This window comes from Otolemur garnettii, unplaced genomic scaffold (assembly GCF_000181295.1).
Source record: "Otolemur garnettii isolate 467f Iridium unplaced genomic scaffold, OtoGar3 scaffold00092, whole genome shotgun sequence".
Lineage (NCBI taxonomy): Eukaryota > Metazoa > Chordata > Mammalia > Primates > Galagidae > Otolemur > Otolemur garnettii.
Window position 1 is genome coordinate 417,067 of NW_003852487.1, and position 18,726 is coordinate 435,792.

The 18,726-nt window shown below is 37.3% G+C and overlaps 1 protein-coding gene across 3 annotated transcripts in view; it reads right to left on the bottom strand.

Moving 5' to 3' along the window:
- Window positions 1-7,619: 7,619 nt before the first annotated feature.
- ZNF12 (zinc finger protein 12) overlaps window positions 7,620-18,726 on the bottom strand; it is a 16,142-nt gene continuing 5,035 nt past the window's right edge. For 2 of the 3 annotated variants that reach the window (XM_023516558.1, XM_023516556.1), the window contains exons 3-5: window positions 14,839-14,965; window positions 14,463-14,558; window positions 7,620-10,126 (exon numbers count right to left, since the gene is read on the bottom strand). In XM_023516558.1, the coding sequence (XP_023372326.1) occupies window positions 8,268-10,126; window positions 14,463-14,558; window positions 14,839-14,965 (2,082 nt within the window). In that variant the 3' untranslated portion in view covers window positions 7,620-8,267. Of the gene's footprint in view, window positions 10,127-14,462; window positions 14,559-14,838; window positions 14,966-18,726 lie in introns of those variants that run through there. The other variant, XM_023516557.1, reaches the window with a different exon arrangement.

Below are 18,726 nucleotides of genomic sequence, written 5' to 3' on the forward strand. Positions count from 1 at the left end.
GAGTCGTATGGTATCAATAAAAGGCTAGTGTGGAAGTTGCCCAAGGCTGCCCTGCTAAGAAGGGCTAGCCTGCCTCCTACAAGCTTGTACTTCTAATTTGTGTCATGCCTGGTTCCTTCCTGCTGTGATCGAGACCAGGGCCACAGGGGCCCAAGGGGTTGCAACAACATCCATATGTGAATGATCACTGGGGTCAGTAGTCACATCTTTGCACTGTATGTGGTGTGAGCTTTCATATGCCTATCATGAGAGGGGACACTTTTCAAGACAAGTTATGAGTAAAGACGTTGTGAAATAGTATTTACAGATGTGCAAGTGCTTATCCCGTTAATCAAAAGCGGGGAGTCAACACATCTTTTTATCACTGTATTTGTCAAGTTCCCTTTTCTCCAGTCTTCTTCCTAATCATCTAATGTACTTGTTCCTTTGCTCTGTAACTATGGCAACTTCATCTCTCCTCTAGACTTTCTTACTTAGCACCCTCTTCCCCAAGGTATTATGCCCCATCTTGGGCCCCATGTACTCTCCCTAGAGCAGCCATACTGTTTTCTTTCCTTGCTTCTCCCTCCCTTTCTTTCTTTTTTCTTTCTTTCCTTTCCTCCCTCCCTTCTTCCTTCTTTCCTTCTCTCTCTCTCTTTTACTTTGAGGTTAACAAGATAATGTTAAGGGATACATATACATAGTAAAATGGTGGCTATGAAGTAGATTAACGTATCTATCATCTTACCTAGTTATATTTATGGTGGTAAGAATAGTTAAAATCTACCTATGTAATGAAAATCCCTACACAATATAATTAACTACAATCCTCCTGGTATACATTAGATCTCTAGACTTATCTTAAATATCTGCTACTTTGTATCCTTTGACCTACATCTCCGTATTTCCTTCCCTGAACACCTACCCCTATGCCAATGGTAACCACTGTTTTAGTGTCTATTTCTGAATATTTGACCTTTCTTATTTTTAGATTTCACATATACATGAGATTATATAGTATTTTTCTTCCCCTGTGTGGTTTATTTCTTTTCGTATAATGTAATCCCCCAGGTCTACTCATGTTGTGGCAAATGGCAGGACCTACCTTTTAAGGTTGAGTAGTATTACATTGTATATCTATATACTTCATTTTCTTTATATCCATTTGTCCATCCCTGGACACTTAGGTTGTTTTTATATCTTGACTTTGTGAATAATGCTGCAGATAAACATGGGAGTGCAAATAGCCTTATGAGGTAGTGCTTTCATCTCCTTTGGATAATGCCCAGAAGAGGGAATCCTGGATCATATGGTAGTTTTATTTTTAATTTCTTTAGGAACCTCCATATCATTTTCCCTAATGGCTACATCAACAGTGTACAAGGGTCCCCATTACAGTCTTGCCAACATTTATCTCTTGGATTTATAAAAAGAATTGCCCTCCTAATGGTTGTCAGGTGATATCTCATTCTTATTTTATTAATATATTTACCTGAAGATTAGTGATGCAAAGCACCATTTCATGTATTTGTTGGCCATTTTTATGTCTTCTTCTGAGAAATATCTGTTCAGGTTTTTTGCCAATTGTAAATTGAATGATTTGGTTTTTGGTATTGAGTTCTAAGTGTTGTTTGTAAGTTTTGGATATTAGCCCCTTATCAGGTATGTGGTTTGCAAATATTTTTCCCAGTTTGTAAGTTGTCTTTTCATTTTACATTTTCTTTGCTATGTTGTTTTTTAGTTTGACGTCTCATTTATTTATTTTTGCTTTTATAGCTTGTGTTTTTGGTGTTGATAGCCAGACAATCATCCCTAAGTCCAATGTGAAGGAGATTCCCCTTCACATTGATTTCAGCTCTTACACTTAGGTCCTTTACCTATTTTGAATTAATTTATGTGTATGGTATAACATAAATGTCAAGTTTCATTCTTTTGCACGTGGAAATCCAGTTTAATAAAGAGACTATCCTTTATCAATTATGTGCTCTTGGTGCCTTTTTCAAAAGTTATTTGACTGTATGTTTGGATTTATTGCTGGACTCTATTCTGTTTTGTCTGTCTGTTTCTGTTTTTATGGCAACATCATACTATTTTGATCACAATAGCTTTGTAATGTTAGGAAGTGTGATGATTCCAACTTTGGTTTTCTTTTTTAGTATTGCTATGCTATTCAGAAGTTTTTTTGTTCCATATTAATTTTAGGATTTTTTTTCTAATTCTGTAAAGAAAACTGTTGGAATTTTGATAAAGATTGTGCTAAATCTGTATATTGCTTTGGGTAAGATGAACCTTTTAACAATATTCTTTCATTCCATGATCACAGGATCTCTCCATTTATTTGTCTTTTGTAATTTCTTTCATCAATGTCTTATAGTTTTCCACGTAAAAATCTTTTACCAGCTTGGTTAAATTTATCCTAAGTATTTTAATTTTCTGGGTGCTATCACAAATTAGATTGTTTTATTAATTTCATTTTCAATTGTCATTCCTTGCCTTCAGGATGCTGCAGCAGATACTTGTGCCTTCAAATACTTTGGGCACATGCCACTTTGGAAAGTCCCAGGCCAGTAACTGCTCTATATCTAGCAAAGCTGCTGTGCTCCTTTATTACCAAACCTCTTTCTCATGTAAGTTTTTCACTGGATTCTAAAATTCAGAAGATTCTGTCAGCTTTTATTAGCTCATTAGTTATTCCTTTTGGAATAAAGCCCTAGATTTCCCTACTTGGCTTTTTTGGTGACATCTCGTTCCATCAATTATTCTTTGTTTACTAGTACAAAGAGATGTCCTATGTGCTTGTATTTTCCTGCTAAGTCTTGAAATAAGGTGTTTCTGCAAAGAGTTCCATTTAATGGGTAATAATATTTAGAAACCAAGATCTGGGACTGGGCGCAGTGGCTCACACCTGTAATCCCAGCACCTGGGAGGCCAAGGCAGGGCCTAAGCTCACAGATTTGAGACCAGCCTGAGTCAGAGTGAGGCCCCATCTCTAAAAATAACCAGGTGTTATGGCAGACACCTGTAGTCCCAGCTACTTGGGAGGCTGAGGCAGGAGAATCTGCTTAAGCCCAAGAGTATGAGGTTGCTGTCATCTATGATGCCATAGCACTCTAATGAGGGTGACAAAGTCAGACTGTCTCAAAACAAACAAACAAAAAAAAAAAACCCCTAGCAACTAAGATCTGGGTACACATTTCTTTAAAAACAAAAATACTATATATTTTATTAGGAATTAAGTATTTCTAACCATGCTAATACTTTTACTAGGATTGTTACTGATTCTATTAATACTCTTGCTACAATGACTTTGAGTGTGCAGCCCCTGACAGCAATTTCTTTCTAATATCTCCTATTTTTATTTAGTCATTTGGTGTATCCCTAGGTTTAGAGGAATGCAAAGCATACACTGCATTTTAGAAGAAATGACCATAGTTCAGTTTTTGTTGGCTAATTCTGTATCAGTATTGAATTAGCTGCCAAATAAAGTGGCTTAACATTGATACAAGATTGCCTTCTCATGTACAATTCCTAACACATACTGCAGGGAGATGAGAGACCCTTGTTCCTTGATGTTATTAAGAGGCAATGGTTCCCTCTTACTTTCCTACCTCTAAAGCAGGGGTCGGCAAACTATGGTTCACATGACAAATTCAACCCACTGCCCATTTTGTATAGCCTGCAACCTAAGAATGATTTTTACATGTTTAAATAGCTTTTGAGATAAAGTATCAATAATTATGGCCTGTGAAAATCATGAAATTTAAATTGCAGTGTTCATCTATACAATGTTATTGTGACACACACATCCTCACTCATGTATGCATTGTAACTATTTTATGCTAAAACAGTAGAGTTGAGTAGCATAAAACAGAGGCTGGATGGCCTGAAGCCTCCAGTATTTATCTGGCCCTTTTCAGAAAAAGTTTGTTAACCCCTCCCCTCCCATGGTGAGCGCCTATAATCCCAGTGGCTCCCAGAGGCTGAGGTTGCAGTAAGCTATGATGCCATTGTACTTTGCTCAGGACATAGGGTGGGACTCTGTCACCACCACCACCACAACAACAATGGGACTTCACTGAGCAAACACAAGCAGTATAACCTGGCTCACTGTACTCTCAATGATTCCCCAACAACATTAAAAAAAAAAAAAAAAAAAGCAGCTGACATGTCACTTCCTCTTATTTTCCACAGTCCAAAACTTAGTTACCTGGTCACACCTTTCCAAGAGGAAAGTGGCGAAAGGAAATCTCCAGTTAGGTGCCCAACTGAGATTTAAGGAAGGGGCAATTTTATAAAACTAAGAAGTGAAAACATTGTATTAATAGTACAATTATCAGTCTAGTGCACTGAGTTCTATAATGTGAGGTAGGTATCATAGGTGAGGTATTCTTTCAACCAAGGATGTGCCTGACAGTTTGAGCGGTTACAACCATTTCACTGAAAGTAGCCTGGGAGTGAAGCTGCTAAAAAAGGCACAGACACCACTTAAGAACTTGAGCCATGCAACTCTGGCTAAAACTCAACAGAATATGATATTTTGAAGCTTTTTAATTTCTCTGGGCCTTTAATTTTTGTGTTTTAAAAAAATGTCCTGGGAACTGTACTCAGTTATATTATACTAATAGATTCCACGTATATTTATTAACATTGGTTTTTGCAAGGATCCTACCATGGTTTGAATGTCTCCTCCAAAATTCATGTTGAAACTTAATCCCCAATGTAACTGGGAGGTGGGGCCTTTGAGAGGTGATTGGGTCGTGAGTAGGGTGACCAGACGTCCCACTTTTGAACAATTTGTCCCACATCCTGTGGTGTTTTTAAAAAGTCCCGATTTTTGGAAAGAATGCACCAATGGGCAGAAGAACAGGAAGGGAATATATGGTTTTCGGCTACCATGTGGCTATTTTGCCAGAATATAAGTTTTATATTATTTTTGTTAATTTTATAATGTTAAACTGTAATAATAACAAATAATTGTTGAGAAGTGATTATCAAGAACTGCTTATCAAAGTTTGCATTGTTGTCAGGCCCTGCCCTGCCCTGTCCCCTGCCCCACCCCACCCCCCAGCCATGTTGTACCACTTTACAAATGTTAAAATCTGGTCACTCTAGTCATGAGAGCTTTGTTATGTTACCATGAGTGGCCTATTATAAAAGGCAGGTTGGCTTTCTTTAGCGAGCCTCCCTGCCATGTGATGTCATGTGTACCTTGGAACTCTGCAGAGTCCCCAACAGTGAGAAGTTCCTAACCAGACACAGCTCCTAGACCTTGGACTTCCCAGCCTCTTAAAAATGTTTCTTTTCTTTATAAATTACCCACTCAGGTATTCAGTCATAGCAACAGAAGCAAGCTAAGACAGACCTCATTCTTATTTTACCTGACTTCCCCTTCTTCTTACTAAACCTCACTCCTATTCCCTTCTCCACAGGCATCACACTAAATTTATGACATAAAATTAAATAGCACTGTAACCTATGTAGAAGTACATGTGTGTGCATGAAACTATAATTGACACAACCATTTAGTGACATTAGGTCTTATGCCATCCATTTTTTCCATTCATATCAAAAAGATTTTACCAAATGTGCTACTTGCTAATCTAGTCTTTTACTTCTAACTAAGCCTTTTACTTCTACTTAAGCCTTCTCTGCAGGCTTAAGGTTATAGGTGGCCTTCCAAATCCTTGAATGTGGGCCCTTGACAAAATCTAAACTTCGCTGAATGAATTCTGTAAAATTTGGATTCAGTCAAAAGGTTGCACTCAAGGATTCAGAAGGCCACATAGAATAAGACCGAGTAGAATATATGAGGACATCCAGCAGAGTACTGAGGAAAGGCTCACTCTAAATAAAGGCTATGATAGTCTGTACTTGAAATCCTTAGTAATTAGGCAATTTAGACACATGTACCAGACCCTTTGATGTACAAACAATTCATAAGAGAAAAAAAATATGATAAGCCAATTAAATTTTTCAAATATTTTACTTAAAATACATATTGTATTATTAAGCTATAATGACAAACCAGTGTGGAAAACCTTTGTGGCTACCATTTCAACAAATATACTATGAATATGTAGTTCCTACACAAAAGTATACAACTTACCAGACTTTTAATTCCTGTTATGTACCATGCTCACAACATCTAGATGAATATGGAGAAAAAGTGCTGAGCAACTAAAATGGGAGCAATGTATGATTTTAATAAATGAAAAATATGGCATTTCAGTTCAGTGGTAAAGGGGTAAATAATTTAAACAATACAGGCCATCAGACTAATCATTTTAAAATGAACAAAATTAGACCCTTTCTTCACACCATATATTGTTAACTAATATTGTGGTAATGATCCATGAATAATATAAATTGAATTACCTCAAATAAAATTTATTCCAAGTATTCGAAAAAAGGAGGTATACCTGCAGGACATTGTTTCAGGTTCCAAAGATTAATTTTGGAGGTCAAGGATATGATAGTTAAAGGAAGCATACACATTTGTTTCAAGTTGATTTCTAATGTTCAAACTATTTACGTCAAAATTTACATAAAATAAGATAAATCTCTGTATTAATACCTTAAAATGACTTACCTAAAGTCCACTTCTGAATTATCTATCTCCTACAAAAGTATAATTCTGTATCAGTTAGATAAGAATGTCTTCAATTATTAGTAACACAGCATCCTAAATCAATTGGCTTAAAAATAAGGTTAATCTCTCATAAAACAGTCCATAAATGGAGTGGCTACAAGGCTGGTTGTTTTAGTGGCTCAATGTCATCATCCAGGTCCCAAGATCTTTCAGTCTTCCTGCTCAGGCCACGATTAAACTATGCTCCATTGCAAAAGACAGTTACCAGGCACCACATCCAAACAAAAGTACTGTTCACCAAGATTCCACTTCACTTTGCTTGATTCCTTGAACCTGTGAGGAAACCTTTTCCAGAAATAACCTGTCATATATCTCCTTTGTTTATGTTTAAAATTGGATCCTATGACCACTTTAAAACAACTGCTGGCAAAGAGAAAGGGATTGTTACTGACTGAAATTAATCAGGATCCATTTCTCCCATCCTCTGAGGAGAAATGGATACCCAAACTCTGCCAGCAAAGAGAAGAAGGGAGTGATTAGTGGAGTCACTCAGCAATATCTGCCACAAATCCTTATTAATGTGTTCTTAATTCATTCAACCATGGGAAAGAGCAGAGTACAAGGCTTAAAAACACTATCAAATAAAATTAAATCCTACATTACGCAGCATTTGTGTTCTATACACTTATTATGGAAGCATCTATATGAAAAAAGTAAACGAAGAACAACAGATTAAAATGGGGATATTGTAAGTACATTTTAAAAGTGTATAGAGTGAATGAGAACTAGTGGTTTCTCACGCCTATAGACTTTTGGCATTAACAATATAAAATTACCTCAGTAAGGTTATCTATTTTTTGTATAGTAAAAAAGATATTCTATCTTTTTTGCTGACTCAGACACAAATGAAACAGTTTATTGATTCTTTACAGATGATAATTAACAATGATCAAATGCACTTGTAAGTGCCAGGGAAGAGTGCAAGAAAAATATCTAGAAAATATTATTTCAATGACAATGTATATTAGAATATTAACATGATGCTGCTATTTAGAATAGATAATCTTATCATATGTATTGCAAATTACTCAAATGAGGATGTAATGCTTTTTGAAACAGATTCAAACTGATCATACAAATTCTGTAATATAACTTACTAAAACTAAAAACACCTCCCCCAAACATAAGTCTTATGTTTTTTTGAAATTGTTTATATATGAGTTTAATGTTACTGACTTGATTAGCTATCTTGATGATTTTACAGCTTCTGTTTACAAAAGGAATAAGTTTATTCACAACAATTATCTTAAAGTTCTGGGAGTCTTTTGTAACAAAAAGTCTGCTATGGTCTCAGACACGTATCTTTTAGTATTAACAATTTCTGAAGAATTATGTTTCCCATATTCTTTAAACTAATATATTCCCTGATATGTAAAGTTTTAATCCATGGTGAAATGTATATACATTCTAAATATTTATAAATTTTTATTCTGGTATTGTCTGGTATCTAATGAGTCATGTGGTCTCATAACAATCGTGGTTTCTACTCTGTGTGTTTTCAGGTTATATGACTAAAACACACAGGCCTATCCATATTCACTTGTGTGAGCTCTTTCATGTACAATGTGTCTGACTTCAGGTAGGAGTTTTGTAATTCATTAGATTGAAAGGGTTCTCTGACATAAAATGAGGTCTGACTTCAGAGAAGCCTTCCCACATCTATTTTGTTCACATTCCCTCTTCTATGAATTCTCTGATGGCTGTTGAATGCAGATTTGTGGTAGAATTTTTTTCCACATTCAGTACATTCATAGGGTTTCTCTCCTGAATGAGTTCTGTAGTGTACAGTGAGATATGACATCCGAGAAAAGGCTTTACCGCATTCATTACATTCAAAGGGTTTCTCTCCTGAATGAATTCGATGATGTATAGTGAGATAAGACATTTGAGAGAAGCATTTACCACATTCGTAACATTCATAGGCTTTCTCTCCTGTGTGTGTTCTCTGATGTCTATTAAGGGCTGAATTCTGGCAGAAAGTTTTCCCACATTCACTACATTCATAGGGTTTCTCTCCTGAATGAATTCTATGATGTATAGTGAGGTAGGACATCTGAGAGAAGAATTTTCCACATATATAACATTCATAAGGCTTCTCTCCTTTATGTATTCTCCGATGTCTGCAAAGGGCTGAGTTCTGGTAGAAGGTTTTTCCACATTCACTACATTCATAGGGTTTCACTCCTGAATGAGTTCTATGATGTATAGTGAGGTATGACAACTGGGAGAATAATTTTCCACATTCGTTACATTCATAAGGTTTCTCTCCTGTGTGTACTCTCTGATGTCTCATGAGGGCTGAATTCAGGTAGAAGGTTTTCCCACATTCATTACATTCATAGGGTTTCTCTCCTGAATGAGTTCTATAATGTACAGTGAGATATGATAACCGAGAGAAGAATTTACCACATTCATTACATTCATAGGGTTTCTCTCCTGTGTGTGTCCTCAGGTGGGTAGTGAGAGTAGACTTGCGGCAGAAGCATTTCCCACATTCACTACACTTATACAGTTTTACACCCGTGTGAATTTTCTGATGGTCATTAAGTGCTGACTTCTGGGAGAAGGTCTTCCCACAGTCATGACAAACATAGGGTCTCTCTCCTGAATGTGTTCTCTGATGTTGTGTGAGGTGTGTCTTCTGGCAAAAGGATTTTCCACAATAGCTACATTCATAGGGCTTCTCTCCTGAGTGAGTTCTCTGATGCTGAATGAGGTGTAACTTCTGGTAAAAGTTTTTTCCACATTCATTACATTCATAGGGCTTCTCCCCTGTGTGTGTTCTCTGATGTACAGTTAGGGTTCCCTTCTGGCAGAAGGATTTCCCACATTGATTACATTCGTAAGGTTTCTCTCCTGTGTGAGTCCTCTGATGTATAATAAATTTTGACTTTTTGCAGAAGGATTTCCCACATTGAGTGCATTCATAGGGCTTCATTTCTATATGAGAGCTCTGATGTACACTGAGGTTTGACATTTGGAGAAAGGCAATTTCAGAATCATTCCACTTATAGGGCTTCTCTTCCATGTGATTAACAAAAATTGGGTTCTCTTGGAAAGCTTTCTGGCATTCAATATATTCAAATGGTTTCTCCAGAATATGAATTTTCTGATAAATACTTTCTTCACTTAGAGTATAAGTTTCTCCATTTTGATTAAACTCATAGGACTTTTCTCCTGCATGAGTTTTCTCCAGCTTAATATGTAGGAGTGACTTCCCACATCCACTACATTCATCAGTTTTCATTCTTGCATAGCTTCCATCACTACTAATGTATTCTGAAATAGATGTTAAACTCTTTTCACAAGAGCCACATAGGCTATTTTTATAGGCTGTTTTTCTTAAAGGAATAGAGTTCATTTCTACATTAAAAATTTTACTAGGAACATTACCTCTCTCATTAATCAGGGTTTCATTGATGAACATAGCTTGCCTTGAACGTTTATCTTCATCTTCCTGGGCTTTCTCTATGGAGTCATCAGTTTGCCAAGCTTCACCTAAGAAAAGACAAAATTAAACAACTTTTGTATATTTTCCTATGTAAGATATGGAATGAGACTTATGAGACGTGTGTACAAGCATTTTTTGGGGGGGAAGATGCTAGCTTTAAAACAGACAGATGAAAATAATTCCAAGTGTACTTTTCCCTCTTTTGGTTTAGACACACAAACACCCCTATCTCTAGGTATGGGGAAAAGAGGAAGTAAACTGGCAAAAACACTAGCACCTTTGATCTCGCTACTTTCTATTTTATTCAAATGTGGGTACAGAAGATAAAATATAAACACAAAGCAATGATTGGTAGACAAAGGAACTCAGATAAACAGATGACAAGACAGATACCAATAGAGTGAAGAGCAGTGCTGTTGGATGAGGAAGATCATTAGATACACACAAGTAGGATTTTGTTTTGGAGGAGATACATCAATACTTTACACCAATATCATTTCATATCAAGTTAAGGGAGACATATTATCATCTAAGTCAATTATCACCATACACCAAGAATTTTATGGTAGCACTTTCATCAGTTTATATACTGCCTGTTGCCTCCCCACTTCTAAACAGTAGAATAAACTTATACCTACATTCCCTCATGTTAAAGGAAGAGCCCTAAACCAAGACTTTAACCCTGTAATTCTGTTTTATTTGAAAGGAGAGTCCAGGAATAAATAAATATATATTTCCAACAGGAAATATAAAATAGTCCACAGGCCATTTCATTTTTATGAGTTTTACATTTCTTAAATATTTTAACGAAGCTATGATTTAATACAAAACTCATTCTGACCATGAAATCCTGTTTGTTCCTACTTGAAAAATATAGCATATACTCTGGTGAGGTTATTGTAAGTAAATTACTTAATAGTTCTTTGTAGTGAGTATCCTCCATCTGTCAAATGAAGATGATGGCACCTAGGTCATAAAGCTGTTATGGGATCATAGGAAATAATAAACATAAAGTGCTTAGAACTGCATTGACACAAAACATAGGTTTGGTAAGTTTAGCAATTATTTTCCCAATTTTTAATCTCCTTAAAATTACCTTAAGCCAGTCCTGTCCCTGACATATTATTGTCACTTAACTCTGAATGTGAGAGCTTCCTCACTCCTTAGTGTATAAACCTTAAGAATCAGAGCAGCCCCCCAACCTGCTCCTAAAATAGTTTTATTTTTAAAATACTAAAATACTTTTATTTTTAGTTATCCTAGAAACTTTTGGGTAGAACTATCACATTTGCTATGTATCATCCATATTAAGTGAAACTATGTCAACTTATCCTCTAAAACCTTCAGCTTTCCTGAATCCACTACCCAATTATTTTTTTTTTTTTTTGAGACAGAGCCTCAAGCTGTCACCTTGGGCAGAGTGCCGTGGCATTACAGCTCACAGCAACCTCCAACTCCTGGGCTCAAGCGAGTCTCCTGCCTCTGCCTCCCAAGTAGCTGGGACCACAGGCGCCCGCCACAACGCCTGGCTATTTTTTGGTTGCAGCCGTCATTGTTGTTTGGCGGGTCCGGGCTGGGGATTTGAACCCGCCACCTTAGGTGTACGTGGCTGGCGCCTTAGCCGGTTGAGCTATAGGCGCTGAGCCGCACTACCCAATTATTAACAGATAAGATAGAAAAAAGAATCTAGCATGCAATATTTTACCACCTGGATTTACAGTGTGATTCCAAGCTAGGATGACAGTCATCTACCAGAAATATTCTGTTCCAGGAAAACCAAGCTATTGGTTGGACAAGGAAGGTCATAAGAGATATCTAATTAGGACTTTGTTTTGGCAGAAATTAATGGGTCAACATTTTATACCATATCACATCCTATTAAGGTGGGAGAGACAGGTCACAATCTAAGGCACCACTTTATGCTAAGATTTCTGTGGTGCCCAACTGACACCCAGCACATTTCACCTACAAGTCTCTGCTCTTATTGTTTCACTAGGTTTGCTTGACTTCTTGCCTTTGTCTACTCGAAATCTATTTTTAAAGTGAGTTTCTATGCTTTAAACAAAATACTTCTCAAATTATTTCTCATTTCAATTAGCTCCACTTCCCCTTGAAGTCGAAAATAACTACTACCCATACAATCATTTGAGCACAAAGTAATTCACCTTTGCATTGGAATGACAGCACTACATATAAAATACTGAGTTTTAAATTACTTCATTCAGCTCTGTTCTCTTTTCTTAATCAAAACCTGTTTCTTAGGGAGTATTTCCTTTGAACCCCTGAACAGAAATCAGCAAACTTATTCTTAATCTGAATTATATGGTATTTGTGTAGTACTTGCAAAAAACATGGGGATGTAACCCACATGTGAATATTTAGAAATAAATGCCTATAAATTATTTCTGAACGAATGGACAAGGAAGTCTGTTCACCTACCTCTCAGGATAATCAAGGAAATACTTATCTACTTACATTACCTACTACACTGAGGGAGGAAAACATGCCCTTTTTTTTATTCCAAGAGAGTAAAAGGCTCAAGCAAATATATATAGCCTCAAAAAAAGATTACTTAATCAGATTAACTTATCTGTGGTGTCACTGCTAGGTGGAACTGAAGTTGAGAGAAAGAAGAGACTGAAGTAATAATAAGAGTTAAGGAGGAAAAAGGGGGTGAAAATCTGGTTTTAGACTTAAAGGGCATGTCATCTGGGGGAAGAAAAGCACACCTTAAAGTAATGTAAAGCTGAAGAAACAATAATCTTATGAAGAGAAAAATGTTAGGAGTATAAACCAAATGCAATTTAGTTAGAGTTCCAGGAAACAACAGAAAATTACTTTTTTCAGGTAATACAGGGCTAATATTGTGGCTATCCTTAAAAGACAAAGAACTGAATTCTCTTTAGGAATTAACAGTGAATAGCTATAAGTTTATCTCTTGAGGCTAGTGATGAGATCACTTGGGAAATTCAGATGAAGATACCTAGCAAATCCAATTATTCATAGCAATCCAGGCTTAAAGGAATACAAGTTACAAACAATAGGTTCTGTAGGTTTATTCTTAAGTTGAATTTGATGTATGGTGGAACAGGTACTTACCTATTTACCTATAATAGCCTCCATCTGTCAGTACAAGTCATAACATCAGTTGGATGTTTGTAACTTAGGGGCTTCCTATAATAGCTTCCATTTATAAGTGTCAGTTGTGTGTAAGTTGGATGTTTTTAACTGAGGAACTCCCTGTATACTTCTTGTTACATCAAGTCAAAGGAAACTGAGGACATACAGATGATAAATTGAGACATTTCACACTGGACAAAAGCCAATAATCCTGGAGAAATCAATACTATTTCATACTATTTCATGAGACGTGCACATTTTTAGTGTTTTCATAGGGACCACTACAGGAAAAGAAGAAGCATAAATAAAGGGCAGTGGGAAAGGTGATTAGTTATTATAATCTAGAAGAGTTCATGATCAATCTTCAGACATGATAACAATGAGAAGAGAGCAGCATTGAACTGCTATCACAAAAATACCAGACTAGAACCCAGGCTATGCAATGGTGGCAGAGACATCACGTGGGATGTGAGCAGCATAAACACAAAACCCTACAGACTGGAGATTAGAGGAGTCATTTGAGAAACTCATGAAATGAGGAAATTACGACAGGTAGAAGTCAATCCTTCAGAGACATGTCTGGAGGTGTCAAATAAACCAGACAAAAGCAACTTCATGAAAGGACCTCATTCAAGGGACTAAGAATAGAACAACAAATAAGAGATAAGATGAAATAGAGTAGTTGGTTAAAGAGGGAGACCCATGTAATACTTTCTCCAAACTTAAAAAGGGCTGGGATCTGAGGATAGCCAGCACTGTAAAATAAAGCACAGATGCACATCTCAACAAGTGACACAATCTATCAGCTTACGCATGGGATGGGGACTTTGGAATGTAACCTCAAAAGAAAGAGAAATAAAAAGTGGAACTGAGAATAGAAACAAGTTCTGAGGCATTTCACAGTAAAATGAAAAAATCCAGAAGATAATAAGAACATAAGAGTCACATAAGTTATTTTCTAATAGCAGACTTATGAATGCCTAGAAAGAAATCTATGGTAACAGTTACTGAAAATGCTAGAAGAGCAAACAAAGATCCAAGGTTTGAGAGGAAAAAGAAAGTTATTGGATTTTGATTGGATCCTAAGTGTGGCATAGCTCTATAAACATATGTTTTTATGGGGAAGAAAGAAGTCTTTGGGAGTGAGTTTCAGGTGCATAGATTTAACTATCTTTAGTCAACTCTAAAGGTTTGAGACCATTAAAAAATTCCTGAGAAAAACACTTCCAAGTTACCAATCGCTCACTGCCTCCACTAACACACCTGGATAGCTCTGAAGTAGGAATTCTCCTTCTACTATCCATGGTTCTTCTCCTTGCTCCAACTTCATGATAACATCCGGTTTGATAATGTGATACCCTGTTAATGAGAAATGAAAGAGAACTTGAGCTTAGCTGTTTGGCTTCAGGGTCTCCATCATATGAGGATAGGGCCTCTATATAAGCTACACAACACAAGTGTCATTTGTGCTTTATCAAAATTAGAACCTTTCACTGGGAAGGTCTTGACCAAAATGCCCTGCCTGGTGCCCAAATCAGATTACTTACATTTGTCCCATCAAATTTGAAGTTAAAGTCATTAAATTTGAGAGAAATCCCATATATATATTTTAGCAACCAAGAATGTAAGCTATCCTCACCCACAGAAACTAGATTGCTGTAGTTCTCCAACATCACATCCCTGTATATTATCTTCTGCTCAGGGTCCAGCTGATGCCACTCTTCCTGGGTGAAGTCCACAGCCACATCCTTGAATGACACTGGCCCCTGTAACAGTACCATGATTGGAAGTGGGTAATGTGGAAAAGGCACATGGGGACAAGACTTTACCAAGCTCACTAGTAAACTTAGCCATAAACATTGTATATCTTATGTTATGTTACAGATTAGAAATACACTGGTATGAGGTTCATTCCATAGACATTAAAATGTTGGGCTTACATGAATCATTACACAAATGTACACATGGATTCATTATTACATGAATAATGATCCTGGCTCCTGAGGAACACTCAAGAAATCCCCCAATACATTCCGTTCCTTCAAATGCTCTTCATTTTGCTTCCAGAACATCAACAAGGTTGGTTCTCCTCTTATCTCCCTGGCCACTCATTCTTAAGTCTCCTTTGCTGGCTCCTATTCTTCTCCAAGTCATCATGAATTTGGAGGGGCCCAGGGCTCAGTCTTTGGTCTGTTATTCTTTGCTATCTGCACTTGTTACTTTAACAATGAGCACGCCTGGCTTCATGAATAATTACCATCCATGCACCACCATTTTCCAATTTTATATCACCAGTCCAAGCCGCTCTTGAACAAACTTTCCCATTCACTTACATCAGCCATTATAACTGTTCCTTTAGTATTATCACCTCTAAAATAAAGATAATAGTGGCATCCACCACATAATACCAATATTAAATAAATAGACTAATCTGTGGAATGCACTTAACACAGTTTTGTGAACATAATACATATTTAATCAATGATATCTATTGTCTATCTTCTCAACTCTAGGCACAAGTCTTAGATCTCAAACTCAACATTCCTAAAAGTCAGTCACTGCTCCTGCCCAAACCTGCTCCTTCTACAGCTACTACTAGAACCAATTTGCAATATGGTCATAATTACCAAAGCAACAAGTAAGCCTGGCAACACACATTCTAGTTTTGTATTTTATTCTATGTAGCAGGTCTGACCATGGCTTGCCACATGAATTATCAGTAATAGTTTGGCTTAGGTACCCCTAATTCCTAGCTGGATATTCTGAATTATCCTTCTTTCCATTTTACACATTCCAGGAGAGGACAAACACATTCAGGAGGAGGGGCAGACAGCTTACCTGGGAACTATCAAAACCTTATCTTTAAATGTGTATCTTTTAAACAAACTTTCTCATTCACTTACATCAGCCATTATAACTGTTCCTTTAGTATTATCACCTCTAAAATAAAGATAATAATGGCATCCACCACATAATACCAATATTAAATAAATAGACTAATCTGTGGAACACACTTAACACAGTTTTGTGAACATAATACATATTTAATCAATGATATCTATTGTTATTGTTGATTATCTACTGTGTATCTTACCACTTTCCAAATTAGGACAGAAGTTTAAACAATAAAGGATAATATGGCTAAGTTCTATGTAATTGCCAAGAAAAGATTATAAAACAGTATCTGTGTATTAAAACAAAAAAGTTCAGATGATTTCAACAAAACATGGCAGTAGGAGCAGTGGGGAAGTAAAGGAAGGAAAGGGCACTTCATGTTTAAGAGTCAGGTGTGATGATGACAAATTCTTAGTGTTCACTGAGAATTTTAGGTTTTATATGTGACATGATCTACACATATAGGAGGAGTCCGCTATAGGACTCCCTGACAAGCCACATTGTTCTCACCCAGGTCCAGGTGAAAAGATGTCTAGGGATAGGCCTGGCTGGCTTGGTAAGGCTAAAGGTGATTGAGGCAGAGAATGTCCAACTGCTGATGGGACACATAGTGGTGGAAAAAGTGGTTCCTACCCCAGCCAGATGAATCCATGTGTAGAACTGCCCCTGTAGGTGATTAGACCATATCGGAAAGCAATTATCAGGCTTCCAGAAGCTCTGCCTGCACTTCATTCAGACATCACCAGCCATGACTATGGCCACTTTGATGAGATAATGAGGAGGGAGTCCAGAAGTTCACACATCATTTTGCTCTGCCTTGTTGACAAAGCAACTTGTTGATTTCTTGGTAAAGTAAGCCTGGACTTATTTTCTCAAGTATGTGTCACTGTTTAGTTTGTCCACCTGATATCTGTCAGCACAGTCATCATAAAATGCTTATGGATCCCACAACGGTCAGGCAACAGCCAGAGCCTACTGAGGCGAAAAGATTGCACTCCAAGGGTCCACTACCTAGCTAACAGAGTCCTCTGCACATCAGAAAAAAAGAAAAAATGCATCTCAGATATGCAAAGACTCAAAAGAGTCAGTATTAGTCACCACCTCTGAGGCCAATCCAAGCAAAACAACTGAAGCAGAACACCAGAGATAGGAGGGGGAAATGAAAACTCCTAGAAAAGTGAAAAAGCTCCAAGACAAATGAATTCCTCCCACTCACGACCATGAAGGTTATCTTTTAAGATGCTGCACTTAAGTAATTGCTAGAGAGGGGTCTCTTGAACTAGGAAGACTATCCATGCAAACTTCCTCAACCTGAGAAATTCAAAGAATACAAAATATTTATCAAAATGCAGATATCAAATAATTATGTGGTAATACTAGAAAGTAAAGTAAAAAGATAAATTATCTTGGGAGAAAACGTTTATTAACATAACCAAAACTGAAAAAATTTATGAACATTTAAGAGTATTTCTAAGTCAGCAGGGCTTGGTGGTTCATGCCTGTAATCTCAGCATGCTGGGAGGCTGAGACAGGTGGATTGCTTAAGCTCAGGAGTTTGAGACCACCCTGAGCAAGAGACATCATCTCTACTGAAAACAAAAAACAAAAAACAAAAAAGAACCTAGCCAGGCATTATGACAGGGGCCTATAGTCCCAAGTATTTGGGAGACTGAGTCAAGAGGATGGCTTGAGCCCAAGAGTTTGAGGTTGCTGCTATGGAGGGTGGCAGACTAAGACTTTGTCTCAAATTAGAAAAAAAAAAAATGAGTGTTTATGAGTCAACAAAACAAAACAATGATAAAAAGACTGGCATGAATAGGCATCACCTACAGGGGCAGTTCTACACATAGATTTATCTGGCTGGGGCAGGAACCACTTTTTCTGCAGACAACAGAATTGTGTTAGTCTCAAAAGGCTCCAGAGTGGATAGTTCCAGGCATATGACACTCTGGAAAAGGCAAAAATGTAGAGACAGTGAGAATACCAGTGCTTGCCAAGAGCTAGGGGTAAAGAGAAGAGGGGTTGGAGCACAGAGTGTTTTTAAGGTAGTGAAACTATTCTACCTGACACAGTAATGGTGGATACTTGTCATACATTTGTCAAAACCTGAATTGTAAAACACAAAGAATGAACCCTAATGTGAAGTATGGATATTAGGTCATAATAATGCATCAATATTGGTTCACCAAGTGAAACAATGTACCACACTGACTCAAGATGTTAATAAAAAGGGAAACTGAGAGGGGAGGGGGATGGGGGAACTCTGTGCCACCTGCTCAATTATTCTATAAACTAAAAACTGCCATAAAAAATAAGTCTATTAATACCAACAACAATAACAAAAAGCCCAGCTTCAGGCCAGGCACATGGGCTCATGCCTGTAATCCTAGTACTCTGGGAGGCGGAGGCGGGTGAATTCCCTGAGCTCACAGGTTCAACCAGTCTGAGGGCTCTGTGCCTATGGCTCAGGCAGCTAAGGCGCCAGCCACATACACCTAAGGTGGCGGGTTCGAATCTAGCCCGGGCCCACCAAAACAACAATGACAGCTGCAACCAAAAAATAGCTGGGCACTGTGGCGGGCGCCTGTGGTCCCAGCTACTTGGGAGGCTGAGGCAGGAGACTCACTTGAGC